Consider the following 21,110-nt stretch of genomic DNA (forward strand, 5'->3'; position numbering starts at 1 on the left):
TGTTAGCAGGCTAGCTAGTCGTGTCAAATCTGAGCATTATACATTTCTGTGTACGGTGAACGACCATACCGGGAACTTTTGCTGAGACGAAGGAATTCGGCATATTCTCTGACTGCAATGCATTGCAAGAATAGCTAAATCAAGTGGACCGGCATAAGTAGCCAGTTAGCTGAAGCCTGGATTAGTGTTAGCCGGGTGCAGGGCTAGCTAGCAATAGCTTGCCAGCTAGTTGCTAGCAAACTACGTCTGGTTTATGAAGACCAGATTAATATTTTGTAACGTTGTATCAGCTGTCTAGCAGCTAGGCTTTTTAAAACCGAGTATTTCGTGTTGCCATTAACGGTTAAACCGGCGTCCTAGCGTTGCCAGCCATTAGATTAGTGGTCAAGCCTGTATCTGGCCGACGTATCAATGCGCTACTCGCCATGCCTTTGCGCACACGCCCTGAAAAATATAGGGATTCAACTGTTCAGTTTGAATGGTGTGTTGTAGATATGAACCCCGATATGTGGCTGCTACTCATGTATTTAAAATTGAATGTGTCATTTTGAGACCAGACATCACTGACAGAGGTTCTGTCTGATGTTATAGACGAGTGGACGGTTCTTTCAGATTTCTGGGGTGTAGTCAGTGGTAGGACTTTAGCTAATTGTTCAATCATGGGGGCTACAGTGTCATGCTGCATGTCCCCCGGTGGGAGTCCAAAGATTGCGAGGAGAGCAGTCGAGCTCGACGACTACCCAATAACCACCACTGGCGACGACGTAAGCGAGGACACGGGCACCTATCTGCAGCACATCAGCGATAGAGAGGTCCCGGATGGTAGGTGTACTTTTCGGATAAGCTGGAGTGGACGGGTATACGTCATGGTCACACCTCTCTGAACAGCCAAGACATGCATGAAAGGGGAAAGGAAGATATTGCTTGCTGTTAACGCACAATGCATACATCACACATCAGCATATGACCTGTTGCACTATTGATTGTGCAGTCGTCATATTGGTTCAGCTATTCCAAGAGATCCTGCAGAGTATCCAGCATTGTTTATGCTTCGGCTATAGCCAGGTAGCTTAGTGGTTAGAGCGTTGGGCCAGTAACCGAAAGGTTGCTGGATCGAATCCCTGACCTGACAAGGTCAATCTGTCGTTCTGCCCCTGAGCAAGGCAGTTAACCCACTGTTCCCCGGGCTCCGAAGATGTGGATGTCGATTATGACAGCCCCCAGCACCTCTCTGATTCAGAGGGGTTGAGTGAAATGCGGAAGACACATTTCAGTTGAATACATACAGTTGGACAACTGACTAGGTATCCCCCTTTCCCAGAGTATAGTGAGTGTCATAATGTCAAGTCACAAGGTGCACCCCCGGAAGTTCTGATCTGTAATCAGTCAGTATTATACTGTATCTCACTCTGCCGTTTTAAGATACAAATGGTGCATATAGTTGGGATACGTGTGCATTCTTATGGTGTTCGTGATAAGAGGCTAAGTGTGTATTTCTTGTTTCTTTCAGAATTGGCACAGGAGTCCAACCCATCCGATAATGCCAGAGCCAGCACAATCTTCCTCAACAAGTCGCAGACTGATGGTAAGTGTGTAGCGGTATTGTTAGAGGGGTAAATAAAATACATTTTGTTCTGGCGCCAGGCAGGCCGGTATTAACCCTGCTGAAAGGTAAAGAGTAGGATAGATGGAGTTCTGCTACCAGAAACACACATCAGCAGGAGAGACTGTCTAGAGTGTAGACTGTTGGCCAGATAGCAAGTGGAAAGGGTAAGACACACCATATAAAACACATGTCACAGCACAGGGGTAACCCAACCAATAATACCTCCTACAATAATAATGTGCAGAGCTATTGAAAAGGCAAGTTCATAGAAACAATTGACAAGAAAGAACCCACTCATAACCCTTAGAAAATGTGCAATATTCGGTATTACCTCCCAGGGAGGGGGGGTGTATTCATAGGCAAAACAAAGGCCTTAAAATGTCAACTATTCTCGGCAAAATGTCAATGGTACCAAATCAATACAGTTCAAACAACAATAAACTCGCACGCAACCTCCCTTTAACTAAAATGTCAACCCGAACACATCTGGCGGAGCAATAATAGTCCAGGGACACTGAACATCAAAGGGAGTGTATTGGGGGGGAGAGAGAAGAGTACTGCAGTGTAAAGCACAGAGAGAAAGGGATCTTAGCTGTTGACTTCAGGCTTGCAGTTGCACTGACTGTCCGTCGGATACACCTGATGGTTGGTTTGTTTGTCAAAGTTTCGCAACAATGTTGCTACCACTCCATGTGATCAATGACAGGAGCGCTCCCAAGAGATGCACCCACCACCTAGAGCGCAAACACCGGAGTTCCACTTCAACACTTTACTAAGTATGCTGAAAATAAACAAGACTTCTGCAGAGTTGCACACACTGTCAAACTGCCGCGCCAACCGAGAGCTCTCCACAGAGCACCGGAAGAGCTATCTTTATCTCCCCCTTCCTGACTGCTGATGCGCTCTTAAAGTGGCAGTGCACGGTGAAGGCTCCGTGCAGCATGTCGCCACAAGTGGCATGGGGATCTTCTCCTTCTCGTGGCTGTATCCTCTGCTTATCATGGAACAGCGCAGATAGAAATATCATGAATAGAGTTGACGTGCTTTCTTATTCTACATGTCAGAGGGGCACGCTTGTTCTACGTAATATATTTCTTTATCTGAACGTCCCACAACGTTGTGCCATGCAGATCATGTCCCAGGTGTGGTATGGACAACAGAAGAGTCTGTCTAATGGTCAGTCAGATAGTTATTCAACACTGACCTAAGATTTGTCTGACTTTTTTTCCTCCAGTGCGGGAGAAAAGGAGAAGTAACTACTTAAGTAATCATCACGTGAGTAAATTCATCTTTCCAGGCGTGCGTTACTATGGCTACCCATGGACATCCACTGATACTAGTGCAGAGATGTCAGGAAGTGATGCTATGTTTTCCCTGTTCCATTGACTAACAACTAATCCCTTTTCCTAGACGTCTCCTGGGTTATCTAAAAAGTACAGCTCCTGCTCCACAATATTCCTTGATGATAGCACGGTCAGCCTGCCCAACCTGAAGAGTACGGTCAAATGGTGAGTCCTCCTTACCTCCACACACACACACACGACAGAGCAGAAAAGAGGCGGTCATTGTAAGAACTCACCGTCTTGTCTCTCTCTGTTCCAGTGTCACGTTGGCTATATACTATCACATAAAAAACAGGTAGGTTCTATCTGTCATTGATTTATGAGAAAAACAGTGAGAAAAATGATGTAGAGACATGGTGAGGTAAATGGAGGAGTTTTGTGTTGATTTGTGGTGATATAGTAACATGGTAATGGTGTGGTGACATAGTAACATGGTAATGGAGGTGTGGTGACATATAACATGGTAATGGTGTGTTGATTTGTTTGCCCATAGTAACATGATAATGGTGTGTTGATTTGTTTGACCATAGTAACATGGTAATGAAGGTGTGGTGACACAGTAACATGGTAATGAAGGTGTGGTGACACAGTAACATGGTAATGAAGGTGTGGTGACACAGTAACATGGTAATGAAGGTGTGGTGACACAGTAACATGGTAATGAAGGTGTGGTGATACAGTAACATGGTAATGAAGGTGTGGTGACATAGTAACATGGTAATGAAGGTGTGGTGATATAGTAACATGGTAATGAAGGTGTGGTGACATAGTAACATGGTAATGAAGGTGTGGTGACATAGTAACATGGTAATGAAGGTGTGGTGACATAGTAACATGGTAATGAAGGTGTGGTGACATAGTAACATGGTAATGAAGGTGTGGTGACATAGTAACATGGTAATGAAGGTGTGGTGACATAGTAACATGGTAATGAAGGTGTGGTGACACGGTAACATGGTAATGAAGGTGTGGTGACACGGTAACATGGTAATGAAGGTGTGGTGACACGGTAACATGGTAATGAAGGTGTGGTGACACGGTAACATGGTAATGAAGGTGTGGTGACACGGTAACATGGTAATGAAGGTGTGGTGACACGGTAACATGGTAATGAAGGTGTGGTGACACGGTAACATGGTAATGAAGGTGTGGTGACACGGTAACATGGTAATGAAGGTGTGGTGACACGGTAACATGGTAATGAAGGTGTGGTGACACGGTAACATGGTAATGAAGGTGTGGTGACACGGTAACATGGTAATGAAGGTGTGGTGACACGGTAACATGGTAATGAAGGTGTGGTGACACGGTAACATGGTAATGAAGGTGTGGTGACACGGTAACATGGTAATGAAGGTGTGGTGACACGGTAACATGGTAATGAAGGTGTGGTGACACGGTAACATGGTAATGAAGGTGTGGTGACACGGTAACATGGTAATGAAGGTGTGGTGACACGGTAACATGGTAATGAAGGTGTGGTGACACGGTAACATGGTAATGAAGGTGTGGTGACATGGTAATGAAGGTGTGGTAACATGGTAATGAAGGTGTGTGACGCGGTAACATGGTAAGGAAGGTGTGGTGACGCGGTAACATGGTAAGGAAGGTGTGGTGACGCGGTAACATGGTAAGGAAGGTGTGGTGACGCGGTAACATGGTAAGGAAGGTGTGGTGACATGGTAACATGGTAATGAAGGTGTTTTGATTTGTGTGACATGGTAATGAAGGTGTGTTGTCATAGTAACATGGTAATGAAGGTGTGGGCATGTAGCAGTAGTCTTCAGTCTTTTTTCCCCCTCATCAGGGATTCAAACCGTTCTCTGGACATTTTCGATGAGAAGATCCACCCATTAACGGTGAGTAGGTGGAAGTAGATACTGTATGTCCATGTGTGTGTGTGCACACCAAGCCTCCTGTCAGACTGACTGGCCAGGCCTCCTCTTCCTCAGAGAGAGAAGGTTCCAGAAGACTACTACAGCGTGGACCCTGAACACAAGCTCATCTACCGCTTTGTCCGCACGCTCTTCAGCTCGGCCCAGCTGACTGCTGAGTGTGCCATCGTCACCCTGGTACGTATGCCACCAGTCAGTTGCCCTATGGCAGGAGGCCACCAGTCAGTTGCCCTATGGCAGGAGGCCACCAGTCAGTTGCCCTATGGCAGGAGGCCACCAGTCAGTTGCCCTATGGCAGGAGGCCACCAGTCAGTTGCCCTATGGCAGGAGGCCACCAGTCAGTTGCCCTATGGCAGGAGGCCACCAGTCAGTTGCCCTATGGCAGGAGGCCACCAGTCAGTTGCCCTATGGCAGGAGGCCACCAGTCAGCTGCCCTATGGCAGGAGGCCACCAGTCAGCTGCCCTATGGCAGGAGGCCACCAGTCAGCTGCCCTATCACAGGGAGTTTCACTCTGGGCATGTTTAGTAGTTAAATGTTGTGGCGTGTTGAAAGCTGACGTTGTTCTGCATAATAATCTATTGTCTCCTGCTGAACACCTGGCCCTGGTAACGGTGTTCCTGTGTGTCCAGCAGTGTCAGATGAGTCTCATTTACTGTGTGTCCATCCTTTCCCAAGGTGTACCTGGAGCGTCTGCTGACCTATGCAGAGATGGACATCTGTCCGTGCAACTGGAAGCGTATCGTACTGGGCGCCATCCTGCTGGCGTCCAAGGTGTGGGACGACCAGGCCGTGTGGAACGTAGACTACTGCCAGATCCTCAAGGACATCACCGTGGAGGACATGTCAGTGTCCCTCTGTCCTGTCCACTCACCTGTCCCCATGACTGCTCACCTTTACAAGTCACCCCAACCTTTAGGCATTAGATCTGAGGGTTGGATAGGTGTAAGCAATAGGGACAACTACCATCATCCTTTCAGCTCTCCAATCCTCTCATATCTAAGTGCTTAGGGCAGGGGTATTCAACTCTGACCCTACGAGGTCCCGGAGCCTGCTGATATTCTGTTCTATCTGATCATTAATTGCACCCATCTGGTGTCCCAGGTCTTAATCAGTCCCTGATTTGGAGAGAAGAATATAAAAAAGCAGTGGGAGGTGGCTTGGAAGTCCAGTTGAATTTGGGGGGTGTCGGGGTACTTTTAGGATTCAGGCTGTGGGCTTCTTACTGGCTGTAGGACAGGCTACAGGGCTCTTTGTGGCACACCCTTGTTCAAAGGACTATATTAATACAGTTTAATAGATTGATGCTGCTGACAAAGGTCTCCATAGAAGTGTGCAGGAATTAGTTTTGTCTCACCCAAGACTGAACTGTCAACATCCTCATATAAATCAATATTAGGAGGTGCATCGTTAAATTGGAACGTTGCCATGTGGGTCAAAACTCATCGTCTTATGTAATCAATAAAATTAGATTTTGCCTGGCTGGCCAGGTACATCTCAAAGTCTTCCCTCGATTAATTGCATCCTCAATCTTGACGTTTTGAAAAGGATGCTTGGAGAGTATGGAGGATAAGACTGCTGAGATTCATGCTCTACCACCCTCTCTCTCTACCTGTACCGCTCTCTCTACCGCTCACAGGAACGAGATGGAGAGGCACTTCCTGGAGCTGCTTCAGTTCAACATCAACGTGCCAGCCAGCGTCTACGCCAAGTACTACTTTGACCTGCGCTCCCTGGCCGACGACAACAACCTCAACTTCCCCCTGGAGCCACTTGACAACCAGCGAGCCACTAAACTGGAGGTGAGGAGAGCTTCTAGTACAGCAGGAATGAAAACACTGCTACTTGGCAAGAGGAGAGTTTAATGATAGTCCTGGTTGACTTAGTCCTGTTCAGAAACAACCCCAGCCCCTATGATCATGTAGATACTAAACAATTGCATAGGTGTTAGAAATTAGGTAGATCCACTCTGCCTTCTGATTGGCTAGGGGGAATGTACACCTATCTACACAAGTGCCTAGGTGGGAGGGGCCAATATCTTGTCTTTATGTTATGATTTAACTGTTGAGTGACCTTGGGGTTACATACGTGTTGTTCCTAGTCTATATTCAGTGTTGTGGCGTTCCCAGGCTATCTCCAGACTGTGTGAGGACAGATACAAGGATCTGGGCAAGGTGACCATAAGGAGGTCCCTCAGCGCAGACAATCTGGTGGGTGTCCGAACCACCCACGCCGTGCTGTCGTAAAGCTGGACCTGCTACACACACAGGACAGGCGGAGGATGAGGATGCACCGAAGGCCTTCCTAAACTAGACACTCACTGGCACCATCGACACACACAGCGGGTCCCAAATCACCCCCACCTCCAGATCTGTATGGTGGCAGCTCCACCACTGATACCTACTCATACACCCCAGATCTGTATGGTGGCAGCTCCACCACTGATACCTACTCATACACCCCAGATCTGTATGGTGGCAGCTCCACCACTGATACCTACTCATACACTCCAGATCTGTATGGTGGCAGCTCCACCACTGATACCTACTCATACACTCCAGATCTGTATGGTGGCAGCTCCACCACTGATACCTACTCATACACTCCAGATCTGTATGGTGGCAGCTCCACCACTGATACCTACTCATACACTCCAGATCTGTATGGTGGCAGCTCCACCACTGACACCTACTCATACACTCTAGATCTGTAAAAATCAAAGGGTTAGAGTGACTGACACACACACTGACCATGGTGACGAAGCCTCTACCCTGTGGTGTAGTTTGGCACACGGACGGACAGATAGTGACGTAGGACGGTTTTCTTTGCTTACTGTGTAGGCCCTTTAGCTGTGAAATGTATCAGTTTTTAATTGAACATATTTTCAGTTGCTGTTTATTTCAAATAAACTGTAATAAACTATAAATTCTGTGTATGGTGTCCCATTTCTAGATAAGATTCATGGTGTCAGTCCTGGGTTTACTTCAGCCTGCCAGGAGTGCCAGATGAGCGGGGTTGGCAGTTTTGCAGCTATTTTATTGGTTTCATGTGCCAGGTTAAGCTCAATCAAGCCCTGTATTTGAAATTATTTCAAATAAATTGGGCTGGTTTTATTTTCCCATTGGTTTTTCATAGATCTGACAGGACTAGGCTGGAGAAGCGTATGCTCCATAAGCGTTGATGGTTTTTAGAATCAGACCAACCCACGGCACGACAGAACATGTTCCAACAGGCTTTTATTCTCTACCTGGGTTACAGGCTACGTACTTTAACATGCCAAAATTAGACAAGGCACTTTTTTGAAGGAGACCTGCATGTACACTGATCCATTCAGTTGATTTATTAGGTATAAGACTTAAGGCCATTTGATAAATGGGACGATAATACAACCCTTGAAGTAGTGGAAAAAATGAAATCCCAGTGTAGTTTTACTAAGAGGTAGATTATGGCTAACACATTTGCAGAGAAAAACAAGATTGTCCTTTCACAATATTTAAGTGCTGCTGTAATTACTAGAACCCACCACATGGAGGCAGAAGACGCTACAACAGTGGGAAGTTGTACCTTTTAGGGGCACTCCAGTCTCCTTTCACCTGATTTAAAGGCACGTCTCAATAGGTGGTCCAGGTAAGTAATGACATAGCACAAGTGTGGGGGATCTATATTGCTCCTCAAGCAAGGGGAAGAACGATGACATGGATTCCAATCAGACCAACTCCTTGAATGCCTTAAAGTTAAAACACTTTTTTCCTCATTTTCACCCCTTGTGTATACTTGGGATATGAATTTAACAGGAAGAGTAAAACAAAGACATTGAGTGATGACACTTCAATTCATCCGATACAGATTAAGACAATGTTTTTTTTAAACAGACTTCATATTAAATTCTGCACATAAGCATAAATGGGTAGTGACATTCCCCCCTCCTAACAAGGCATTACTGTGTCCATAAACATTTCCAGAGTGAAATGTCCTTTTAGGATGGCTACTTTAAATAAAATGACAAATAGTAATTCTCCATCTTTATTACGTATAGAAGAATACCATGCCACTCAGTTATCCAGGTTAATGACATAACTGTTGATTGGATTCCTGACCATTACGTTTCTGGTTAAGGACATACTAGCAAAACATGTCATTTAAAAATCCTAGAGACACATTGAAGTGTACTTCAGGGGAAATCTCCTGCAGTGAGTCTAGAATGAGAACTAGGAAATATAATACAAAAACAAAACGGGTTTTTTTTATACTTCCACAATTTGCTTTAAACATGTCCTTATGTGAAGACAATAGTTTACATAATTTACAATCCGTTCAATAAGTTAAATTAGCATCCATCTAGTTTCTTCCAACAGCCACTATGTGGAGCACCATGAGTCTGACAAGAGTCCAGCCAGTCTGGTCACACAGATGGGTGCGACAGGGACTTGTGCTCAGACTGCGAGGGGAGCAGCCCGGTGCGTGTCGTAAGGGATGTGCTGGCCTCGCTGTACACTGACGCGCTGGACGGTTTGTGGCCCCAGCAGGGACATGAACAACAGCACCTCCCCAGGAACCTCCTCCACGACTCCAGTGTCTTCCCAGACCACACCCACACCCCTGAGGTGATCCCCACCACCAGGCTCATAAAGTACTTCAGCATGAAGATGGCGTGGTCTGGCCCTAGGCCTAGCCTCTCTCTCTCAGCCTGGCAGGAGCAGGAAAGGCCCCTGTCCCACTGGGGCCTGAGGTGCTGCTCGTACACCAGACAGGCCACCACCACCGCGGCAGGGACCGTGTAGAGGACGGTAAAGAGGCCCAGCCTTAACATCAGCTTCTCCAGCTTGTCCGTCTTGGTCCCCCCCTGCTTGATGACGCTGCGGATGCGGAACAATGATACAAACCCAGCTAGGAGGAAGAGGGAGCCTGTGAAGAGGTAGACCACCAGGGGCGCAAGCACAAAGCCCCGCAGGCTCTCCACACTCTGGTTGCCCACGTAGCATATCCCTGCCACAGGGTCTCCGTCTGCAGCGCTCAGGGCCAGCACAGCGATGGTCTTGACGCTGGGCACCAGCCAGGCAGCCAGGTGGAAGTACTGCGAGTACCCAGCGATGGCCTCGTTGCCCCACTTCATGCCCGCCGCCAGGAACCAGGTGAGCGAGAGCACCACCCACCAGATTGCGCCAGCCATGCCAAAGAAGTAGACCAGCAGGAACACCAAGGTGCACAGGCCAGCAGGGCCCGAAGCGTCGTACAGCACGTGCCCGCCATCCTCGGAGCACGCCACACGCTCGTGGCCCGCCGCCAGCCGCACCATGTATCCCAGGGAGATGAAGAGGTAGCAGGCAGCCAGGTAGACGATAGGCAGCTCGGGGTAGGAGAAGCGGTCGCGGTCAATCAGGAACGTGACCACCGTAGTTAAGGTTGAGACGAAGCAGAGGATCGACCACAGGCCGATCCAGAGGGAGGTGAAGGCGTGTTCGTCCGGGGTGAAGTAGGGCTGATGGCAGGGCTGGGCACAGTTCTCCACGGGGCCTGTGTGGACGCCTTGGCCGTACAGTGAGCGGGCCTCAGTCTTGACGGATACCAGGGGGTGGCGACAGCGGCAGCCACGTTGTTCACAGTCCTGGTGGTGGTATTGACTGTGGTGGGGTTTGGGCAGGAGAGGCGGCCTGCGGCGGGCTGGGTTGCGGTGGGGGGCCTTGGAGGTAGGCTTCGGGGGGAAGGCTGGGCCTGGGGACAGAGTTGTGGCGTCACTGCTGTTCCGGTCCATACAGAGGCGGTCAGCATCACCCAGCTCTGGCAGCCCCTCGCAGCTCATCCTCTCGGGCCATTCAAAACCATACTGGCTCATCAGGGGGGAGCAGCCGCGCTTGGCCCGGTCGCACACGGAGCGGCACGGGGGCAGAGGCTTGCGATAGTCCGGGATGCAGATAGGTGTGTACATGCTGCAGAGGAAGAAGAGCAGGTCAGGGGAACAGTGAATGCGCACCAGTGGCCAGAACTGGTGCACCTCCAGCCCCACCTCGTCCTGAGTGTCGTGGTTAAACTGGTTGGGAGTGTAGGTGAGGTTGTAGCCGATGCCCTTGCACATGGGGACCGTGATGGGTTCACACACGATGGCCTTGGAGGCAGCGCGCACCGGTTGTGCGCGCATCAGCAGGAGCAGGCACAGAAGGCTGATGTAAAAAGGGCAGTTGTGCGTCATGGTCGCCATGGAAGCTCCTCCAACGCTGGGGATTTCCACACAAAGAAAATTGAGGTTATTGGATAGGAACTGCGCTCTGAACATTTGAAACATTGTATTACTGTTTCTATGTTCTATCAATAATACATCCAATGCACTTTCGGGTGTGCGCTTATTCACTCACACGTAAAGGCTAAGAAATACAGTGATGAAGCAAGTTGATAAAAATTGATAACTCACCAAGTCGATCGCACGGGAAAATGGAAGCTACCTCATCAATATCCAATGCCAATCAATGAGAGAAGCGCCATCTGATAATCTTGCCACCACTGAAATTCACTCCCAGTGTACCTTTAGGAAACGCGCCTCCTGCGCAATCAAATAAAGTCAATTTCGACTCGATAATACAGACGGAATTTTCAGGCAGCAACGCGTAATCCTTGCGCCACACTTTGTCTTTCAACAATATTTAGTGAAACAGCCTCCTATTTTCTGAAAGAAAATATACACACCACGATTGTCTTCCCTTGTGCGTCTTCTCGCTCCGGCTCCAAACCATACTGACTAACTACACCTTAGCCGCTTACTCTGGACAGCCACGCCCACAGGGCTGCGTCCTCTCCAATAGGAATCTGCTCACACCCTGAACGACTCAATCACTACATTCCTTACCCATAACCTACTTATCACATAAAGTAATATCATTCCTTATTTTTATAGGCCTACAATCTATGTAACATCACCAGTAAAGATAGACAATGTTTAAAGTAGTGTTGTGACCAACTCAAACCATTCATTTCTTTTACCATAACCTTATCAGACAACTGAATACATTCTATATGACCTCACACCTACAATGTTTTATCAAAAATACTAGTTAATGTGAATTTCAATTTAGATAAACACCTTCCTAGTATTGAGTTGCAAGCCCCCCCCCACACACTTTTGCCCTCAGAACAGCCTCAATTATTCAGGGAATGGACTCTACAAGGTGTCGAAAGAGTTCCACATGGATGTCATGTTGACTCCAATGCTTCTCACAGTTGGCTGGAAGTCCTTTGGCACACATAGGAAATTATTGAGCGTGAAAAATCCAGCAGCGTTGCAGTTCTTGACACAAGCCTGGCACCTACAACCATACCCTGTTCAAAGGCACTTAAATGTTTTGTATACTCGGTGTATGTGGACTGCAGTGTGCCAGTTCAACTCTGCACCTAATCAGACATATATCTTTGTCCTAAACTACAGACAGAATATCAAACAGGTAGGTCTACTTGAACACTTGTCCTGTGTGTGATATACTCCTATAATTAACCTGTGTGTTTGTCCTGTGTGTGATATACTCCTATAATTAACCTGTGTGTTTGTCCTGTGTGTGATATACTTCTATAATTAACCTGTGTGTTTGTCCTGTGTGTGATATACTCCTATAATTAACCTGTGTGTTTGTCCTGTGTGTGATATACTCCTATAATTAACCTGTGTGTTTGTCCTGTGTGTGATATACTCCTATAATTAACCTGTGTGTTTGTCCTGTGTGTGATATACTCCTATAATTAACCTGTGTGTTTGTCCTGTGTGGGATATACTCCTATAATTAACCTGTGTGTTTGTCCTGTGTGTGATATACTCCTATAATTAACCTGTGTGTGTGTCCTGTGTGTGATATACTCCTATAATTAACCTGTGTGTTTGTCCTGTGTGTGATATACTCCTATAATTAACCTGTGTGTTTGTCCTGTGTGTGATATACTCCTATAATTAACCTGTGTGTTTGTCCTGTGTGTGATATACTCCTATAATTAACCTGTGTGTTTGTCCTGTGTGTGATATACTCCTATAATTAACCTGTGTGTTTGTCCTGTGTGGGATATACTCCTATAATTAACCTGTGTGTTTGTCCTGTGTGTGATATACTCCTATAATTAACCTGTGTGTTTGTCCTGTGTGTGATATACTCCTATAATTAACCTGTGTGTTTGTCCTGTGTGGGATATACTCCTATAATTAACCTGTGTGTTTGTCCTGTGTGTGATATACTCCTATAATTAACCTGTGTGTTTGTCCTGTGTGTGATATACTCCTATAATTAACCTGTGTGTTTGTCCTGTGTGTGATATACTCCTATAATTAACCTGTGTGTTTGTCCTGTGTGTGATATACTCCTATAATTAACCTGTGTGTTTGTCCTGTGTGTGATATACTCCTATAATTAACCTGTGTGTTTGTCCTGTGTGGTATATACTCCTATAATTAACCTGTGTGTTTGTCCTGTGTGGGATATACTCCTATAATTAACCTGTGTGTTTGTCCTGTGTGTGATATACTCCTATAATTAACCTGTGTGTTTGTCCTGTGTGTGATATACTCCTATAATTAACCTGTGTGTTTGTCCTGTGTGGGATATACTCCTATAATTAACCTGTGTGTTTGTCCTGTGTGTGATATACTCCTATAATTAACCTGTGTGTTTGTCCTGTGTGTGATATACTCCTATAATTAACCTGTGTGTTTGTCCTGTGTGTGATATACTCCTATAATTAACCTGTGTGTTTGTGGGAGGAATGGTTGGTGCCACTATAGGTGCTTGGACCTGTCCTGACATGGTTCTTCCTTTCATAGATTTGGCCTCATTGCCTAGTTACCTAGATTGCCAAAGTAAATATACTGGTGTTCTGAGGTTATTCAGATCAGAACTGAAGATAAAGTCCTATACAAATAAAATGACAAATCAATAAGAAATGAAAAACTGTTGGTTACATGTCCTATCTCAGGTTGAGTTACACTGTGTTGAGTTAAAAGTTATTGTTGGGAGCAGAAGACTGCTGTCTGGAGCCCAGTGAGGGATGGATAGAATCTACTCTGTTACGTACATGTGAATGTAGGTGTGTGTACATGCTTGCTTGTACGTGCGTTTGTATGCACCAGAGGAGGCTGGTGGGAGGAACTAAAGGAGGACAGGCTCATTGTAATGGCTGGAATGGAGTGAATGGAACTGAGTTAAACACATGAAACACCTGGAAACCACCTGTTTGACTCCGTTCCATCAATTCCAATCCAGCCCGTCCTCCTATAGCTCCTCCCACCAGCCTCCTCTGGTATACACGTATGTGTGTCTATCTGTGAAAGGACGACGCTGTGGGCCGCGCTGGTTCGTCGCTGTCTCTCTGTGTCCCCTGCTGCCCTCATTGTCCAAGGCTCTTTTGTTTTCTGTTTCTGATGGCATCTCTCAGGCCTCTTGTCGTTAGGAGACTAGATGAGCGCCTGATTGCTCCGCGGGCCACTGGACAATCACAAAGACGGCTTTGCAGCTCGCAACAGTTGAGCCATTGTGGACACGGCCCCTGGACTAATTGGCATTGACAATTAATGATGTTGGAATACAAGGTCCGTTTTCTCAGCAGAGGAAGGAGGGAAAATGGGCTGAGTCAGACAGTTCAGTACATGCAGTACAGTATACACACAAGCCGACACAAAACACACACACACACACACACACACACACACACACACACACACACACACACACACACACACACACACACACACACACACACACACACACACACACACACACACACACACACACACACACACTGTGCATCGTTGAAAAATCTATGTACTGTTCAGTGAGGTGAAATCCCACAACAGGCCACAGTGAAGACTGGAGTGCTGTGAGCAGTAGTAAAACCAGTATTTATCTCAACCTGCAGTAAGGAAGGCTTGTATGATCAAAGTGTGGTAGCTGTCTGACATCATGACGTGACAGCTGTAGGTGATTGAGGGACAGTCTCAGTGTTCACAGGGAACGGAACTACAGTAAACATGAGTATGGATTCAGTTGAAACATTCACACAAAGCCATCCATTGTGTTCAAGTCTGCTTGGAACATGGTGATATCATTTAGCAAAGAGGTTCAAAGGTGGAACTTGAGGTCTAACAAGCGAGCAACAATGCCCTCATGCCATTCTGACTGATTTATGGGTACTGTACAGTGTATTGCCCATGGTGGCGACCCAAATGATTCCCTATATAGTGCACTAGTTTTGACCAGGACCCATAGGGCCCCATAGGGCTCTGGTCAAAAGTAGTTCACTGTGTAGGGAGTAGGGTGCTATTTGGGATGCAGACAAGTCTACTCTGCAGCCAATGCCAGCGTTGGTGTGATTAGTGGGCTATTTATTTATGTCTCTAGGGTGTGTCTGACGCAAGTACTGTATGCTATTACTCATTCAACAAATCCACATCCTGGACATCAGCTGATAGAATACAATAGAATAGGACTTTATTAGTCTTCTACTTCTTGTCTCCAGAGCACAGTGGCAGGAGACGGTACCTCAGAAAGCTCCAGGGCACAGCGGCAGGAGACGGTACCTCAGAAAGCTCCAGAGCACAGCGGCAGGAGGCAGTACCTCAGAAAGCTCCAGAGCACAGCGGCAGGAGACGGTACCTCAGAAAGCTCCAGGGCACAGCGGCAGGAGGCGGTACCTCAGAAAGCTCCAGGGCAGGAGACGGTACCTCAGAAAGCTCCAGAGCACAGCGGCAGGAGACGGTACATCAGAAAGCTCCAGGGCAGGAGACGGTACCTCAGAAAGCTCCAGGGCACAGCGGCAGGAGGCAGTACCTCAGAAAGCTCCAGAGCACAGCGGCAGGAGGCAGTACCTCAGAAAGCTCCAGAGCACAGTGGCAGGAGACGGTACCTCAGAAAGCTCCAGGGCACAGCGGCAGGAGGCAGTACCTCTGAAAGCTCCAGAGCACAGTGACAGGAGACGGTACCTCAGAAAGCTCCAGAGCACAGTGGCAGGAGACGGTACCTCAGAAAGCTCCAGAGCACAGTGGCAGGAGACGGTACCTCAGAAAGCTCCAGGGCAGGAGACGGTACCTCAGAAAGCTCCAGGGCAGGGGACGGTACCTCAGAAAGCTCCAGGGCACAGCGGCAGGAGACGGTACCTCAGAAAGCTCCAGAGCACAGCGGCAGGAGGCGGTACCACAGAAAGCTCCAGGGCACAGCGGCAGGAGACAGTACCTCAGAAAGCTCCAGGGCAGGAGACGGTACCTCAGAAAGCTCCAGAGCACAGTGGCAGGAGACGGTACCTCAGAAAGCTCCAGAGCACAGCGGCAGGAGGCAGTACCTCAGAAAGCTCCAGAGCACAGTGGCAGGAGGCGGTACCTCAGAAAGCTCCAGGGCAGGAGACGGTACCTCAGAAAGCTCCAGAGCACAGTGACAGGAGACGGTACCTCAGAAAGCTCCAGGGCAGGAGACGGTACCTCAGAAAGCTCCATGGCACAGCGGCAGGAGACGGTACCTCAGAAAGCTCCAGGGCAGGAGACGGTACCTCAGAAAGCTCCAGGGCAGGAGACGGTACCTCAGAAAGCTCCAGGGCAGGAGACGGTACCTCAGAAAGCTCCAGGGCACAGCGGCAGGAGGCGGTACCTCAGAAAGCAGCAACCTTCTGGTTGACATTTTACCTATAACTTGTTATTGCCTGGTCCAGGACTCTCTGAAAAGGTCCTAGCAGTCCCTTCCCATGGAGCATACTGTGTAAGATGCAGCTCTCTCTCTCTCTCTCCCTCGCTGTCTCTCTCTTTCACACACACACACATACACAGTATTTGTGTAGACAAAAGGACAGACCTAAACCAGAGGCCCTGGGGACTGAGCCCTCAGTAGTCCAGTCTTTCCAAACCAGAGGCCCTGGGGACTGAGCCCTCAGTAGTCCAGACTTTCCAAACCAGAGGCCCTGGGGACTGAGCCCTCAGTAGTCCAGTCTTTCCAAACCAGAGGCCCTGGGGACTGAGCCCTCAGTAGTCCAGACTTTCCAAACCAGAGGCCCTGGGGACTGAGCCCTCAGTAGTCCAGTCTTTCCAAACCAGAGGCCCTGGTGACTGAGCCCTCAGTAGTCCAGACTTTCCAAACCAGAGGCCCTGGGGACTGAGCCCTCAGTAGTCCAGTCTTTCCAAACCAGAGGCCCTGGGGACTGAGCCCTCAGTAGTCCAGTCTTTCCAAACCAGAGGCCCTGGGGACTGAGCCCTCAGTAGTCCAGACTTTCCAAACCAGAGGCCCTGGGGACTGAGCCCTCAGTAGTCCAGTCTTTCCAAACCAGAGGCCCTGGGGACTGAGCCCTCAGTAGTCCAGTCTTTCCAAACCAGAGGACCTGGGGACTGAGCCCTCAGTAGTCCAGTCGTTCTAAACCAGAGGCCCTGGGGACTGAGCCCTCAGTAGTCCAGTCTTTCTAAACCAGAGGCCCTGGGGACTGAGCCCTCAGTAGTCCAGTCTTTCTAAACCAGAGGCCATGGGGACTGAGCCCTCAGTAGTCCAGTCTTTCTGTTGGAAGAGCAGCAGTGTGTACACACCTCACTGACTGCCACAATGCCAGGGTCACTGAAATACTGAAATAAAAGTACCTAATGAAGTTTCTCGAAGATGACGCTGTGATGCAACTGTGCTCTAACTGAAGAACAGGAGGAACTGTTTGGCAGGGAGAGGGAGGGAAAAGGGGGGGGGAACTTCCCAGAGTAACGAGAGAAGAGAGGGCAAGCTTTGATGTTGGAGCGATGCTGTAGTGTAAACCTTTGATTTAAACATCCCCTGTATACCATAACAACTCGCTCACTCCCATCCTCCCCCCTCCTCCTTCCATACCTTACCTTCAGTACCACTTCCTCCATCCCCATTCCCCTCCAATCCTGTTCCATACCTTACCTTCAGTACCACTTCCTTCATCCCCATTCCCCTCCAATCCTGTTCCATACCTTACCTTCAGTACCACTTCCTCCATCTCCATTCCCCTCCAATCCTGTTCCATACCTTACCTTCAGTTCCACTTCCTCCATCCCCATTCCCCTCCAATCCTGTTCCATACATTACCTTCAGTACCACTTCCTCCATCCCCATTCCCCTCCAATCCTGTTCCATACCTTACCTTCAGTTCCACTTCCTCCATTCCCATTCCCCTCCAATCCTGTTCCATACCTTACCTTCAGTACCACTTCCCCCATTCCCATTCCCCTCAATCCTGTTCCATACCTTACCTTCAGTACCACTCCCCCATCCCCATTCCCCTCTAATCCTGTTCCATACATTACCTTCAGTACCACTTCCTCCATCCCCATTCCCCTCCAATCCTGTTCCATACCTTACCTTCAGTACCACTTCCTCCATCCCCATTCCCCTTCAATCCTGTTCCATACCTTACCTTCAGTACCACTTCCTCCATCCCCATTCCCCTCCAATCCTGTTCCATACATTACCTTCAGTACCACTTCCTCCATCCCCATTCCCCTCCAATCCTGTTCCATACCTTACCTTCAGTTCCACTTCCTCCATCCCCATTCCCCTCTAATCCTGTTCCATACATTACCTTCAGTACCACTTCCTCCATCCCCATTCCCCTCCAATCCTGTTCCATACCTTACCTTCAGTTCCACTTCCTCCATCCTCATTCCCCTCCAATCCTGTTCCATACCTTACCTTCAGTTCCACTTCCTCCATTCCCATTCCCCTCCAATCCTGTTCCATACCTTACCTTCAGTTCCACTTCCTCCATCCCCATTCCCCTCTAATCCTGTTCCATACATTACCTTCAGTACCACTTCCTCCATCCCCATTCCCCTCCAATCCTGTTCCATACCTTACCTTCAGTTCCACTTCCTCCATTCCCATTCCCCTCCAATCCTGTTCCATACCTTACCTTCAGTACCACTTCCTCCATTCCCATTCCCCTCCAATCCTGTTCCATACATTACCTTCAGTTCCACTTCCTCCATTCCCATTCCCCTCCAATCCTGTTCCATACATTACCTTCAGTACCACTTCCTCCATCCCCATTCCCCTCCAATCCTGTTCCATACATTACCTTCAGTTCCACTTCCTCCATCCCCATTCCCCCCCAATCCTGTTCCATACATTACCTTCAGTACCACTTCCTCCATCCCCATTCCCCTCTAATCCTGTTCCATACCTTACCTTCAGTACCACTTCCTCCATTCCCATTCCCCTCCAATCCTGTTCCATACATTACCTTCAGTACCACTTCCTCCATCCCCATTCCCCTCCAATCCTGTTCCATACCTTACCTTCAGTTCCACTTCCTCCATCCTCATTCCCCTCCAATCCTGTTCCATACCTTACCTTCAGTTCCACTTCCTCCATTCCCATTCCCCTTCAATCCTGTTCCATACCTTACCTTCAGTTCCACTTCCTCCATCCCCATTCCCCTCTAATCCTGTTCCATACATTACCTTCAGTACCACTTCCTCCATCCCCATTCCCCTCCAATCCTGTTCCATACATTACCTTCAGTTCCACTTCCTCCATCCCCATTCCCCTCCAATCCTGTTCCATACCTTACCTTCAGTTCCACTTCCTCCATTCCCCATTCCCCTCCAATCCTGTTCCATACCTTACCTTCAGTACCACTTCCTCCATCCCCATTCCCCTCCAATCCTGTTCCATACCTTACCTTCAGTTCCACTTCCTCCATTCCCATTCCCCTCCAATCCTGTTCCATACCTTACCTTCAGTACCACTTCCTCCATCCCCATTCCCCTCCAAACCTGTTCCATACCTTACCTTCAGTTCCACTTCCTGCATCCCCATTCCCCTCCAATCCTGTTCCATACCTTACCTTCAGTTCCACTTCCTCCATCCCCATTCCCCTCTAATCCTGTTCCATACATTACCTTCAGTACCACTTCCTCCATCCCCATTCCCCTCCAATCCTGTTCCATACCTTACCTTCAGTTCCACTTCCTCCATCCTCATTCCCCTCCAATCCTGTTCCATACCTTACCTTCAGTTCCACTTCCTCCATTCCCATTCCCCTCCAATCCTGTTCCATACCTTACCTTCAGTTCCACTTCCTCCATCCCCATTCCCCTCTAATCCTGTTCCATACATTACCTTCAGTACCACTTCCTCCATCCCCATTCCCCTCCAATCATGTTCCATACCTTACCTTCAGTTCCACTTCCTCCATTCCCATTCCCCTCCAAACCTGTTCCATACCTTACCTTCAGTTCCACTTCCTCCATCCCCATTCCCCTCCAATCCTGTTCCATACATTACCTTCAGTTCCACTTCCTCCATTCCCATTCCCCTCCAATCCTGTTCCATACCTTACCTTCAGTACCACTTCCTCCATCCCCATTCCCCTCCAAACCTGTTCCATACATTACCTTCAGTTCCACTTCCTCCATCCCCATTCCCCTCCAATCCTGTTCCATACCTTACCTTCAGTTCCACTTCCTGCATCCCCATTCCCCTCCAATCCTGTTCCATACATTACCTTCAGTACCACTTCCTCCATCCCCATTCCCCTCCAATCCTGTTCCATACATTACCTTCAGTTCCACTTCCTCCATCCCCATTCCCCCCAATCCTGTTCCATACATTACCTTCAGTACCACTTCCTCCATCCCCATTCCCCTCTAATCCTGTTCCATACCTTACCTTCAGTACCACTTCCTCCATTCCCATTCCCCTCCAATCCTGTTCCATACCTTACCTTCAGTTCCACTTCCTCCATCCCCATTCCCCTCCAATCCTGTTCCATACCTTACCTTCAGTTCCACTTCCTCCATCCCCATTCCCCTCCAATCCTGTTCCATACCTTACCTTCAGTTCCACTTCCTCCATTCCCATTCCCCTCCAATCCTGTTCCATACCTTACCTTCAGTTCCACTTCCTCCATCCCCATTCCCCTCTAATCCTGTTCCATACATTACCTTCAGTACCACTTCCTCCATCCCCATTCCCCTCCAATCCTGTTCCATACCTTACCTTCAGTTCCACTTCCTCCATCCCCATTCCCCTCCAATCCTGTTCCATACCTTACCTTCAGTTCCACTTTCTCCATTCCCATTCCCCTCCAATCCTGTTCCATACCTTACCTTCAGTACCACTTCCTCCATTCCCATTCCCCTCCAATCCTGTTCCATACATTACCTTCAGTTCCACTTCCTCCATTCCCATTCCCCTCCAATCCTGTTCCATACCTTACCTTCAGTACCACTTCCTCCATCCCCATTCCCCTCCAAACCTGTTCCATACATTACCTTCAGTTCCACTTCCTCCATCCCCATTCCCCTCCAATCCAACCTT

General features: G+C 48.3%; 2 protein-coding genes across 10 annotated transcripts; one reads left to right on the top strand and one right to left on the bottom strand.

Moving 5' to 3' along the window:
- The first annotated feature begins 3 nt into the window (after positions 1-3).
- LOC106574885 (cyclin-Y-like protein 1) lies at positions 4-7,768 on the top strand. Of its 8 annotated transcripts, XM_014151016.2 has the most exons (10): positions 4-822; positions 1,511-1,585; positions 2,841-2,881; positions 3,017-3,114; positions 3,209-3,244; positions 4,757-4,808; positions 4,902-5,021; positions 5,521-5,687; positions 6,482-6,644; positions 6,972-7,768. In XM_014151016.2, exons 1-10 carry the CDS (start codon positions 660-662, stop codon positions 7,086-7,088), a joined length of 1,032 nt encoding a protein of 343 aa, XP_014006491.1. In that variant the 5' UTR covers positions 4-659; the 3' UTR covers positions 7,089-7,768. The 8 variants fall into 8 exon arrangements, with proteins under 8 accessions (XP_014006491.1, XP_045554081.1, XP_045554086.1 ...); XM_045698125.1 differs by lacking the exon at positions 4,902-5,021; XM_045698130.1 differs by lacking the exons at positions 4-822; positions 1,511-1,585; positions 2,841-2,881; positions 3,017-3,114; positions 3,209-3,244 and adding an exon at positions 3,649-3,675 and having other exon boundaries at positions 4,680-4,808.
- A 293-nt stretch (positions 7,769-8,061) lies between these two features.
- Positions 8,062-11,582, bottom strand: LOC106574888 (frizzled-5). 2 transcript variants are annotated; one of them, XM_014151020.2, is made up of 3 exons: positions 11,521-11,582; positions 11,249-11,377; positions 8,062-11,054 (listed from the first exon to the last, which is right to left on the bottom strand). In XM_014151020.2, the coding sequence occupies exon 3, from the start codon at positions 11,036-11,038 to the stop codon at positions 9,245-9,247; it is 1,794 nt and encodes a 597-aa protein (XP_014006495.2). In that variant the 5' UTR covers positions 11,039-11,054; positions 11,249-11,377; positions 11,521-11,582; the 3' UTR covers positions 8,062-9,244. The 2 variants fall into 2 exon arrangements, with proteins under 2 accessions (XP_014006495.2, XP_045554080.1); XM_045698124.1 differs by having other exon boundaries at positions 11,249-11,578.
- Between the last annotated feature and the right edge of the window lie 9,528 nt (positions 11,583-21,110).

This window comes from Salmo salar, chromosome ssa16 (assembly GCF_905237065.1).
Source record: "Salmo salar chromosome ssa16, Ssal_v3.1, whole genome shotgun sequence".
Classification (NCBI taxonomy): domain Eukaryota; kingdom Metazoa; phylum Chordata; class Actinopteri; order Salmoniformes; family Salmonidae; genus Salmo; species Salmo salar.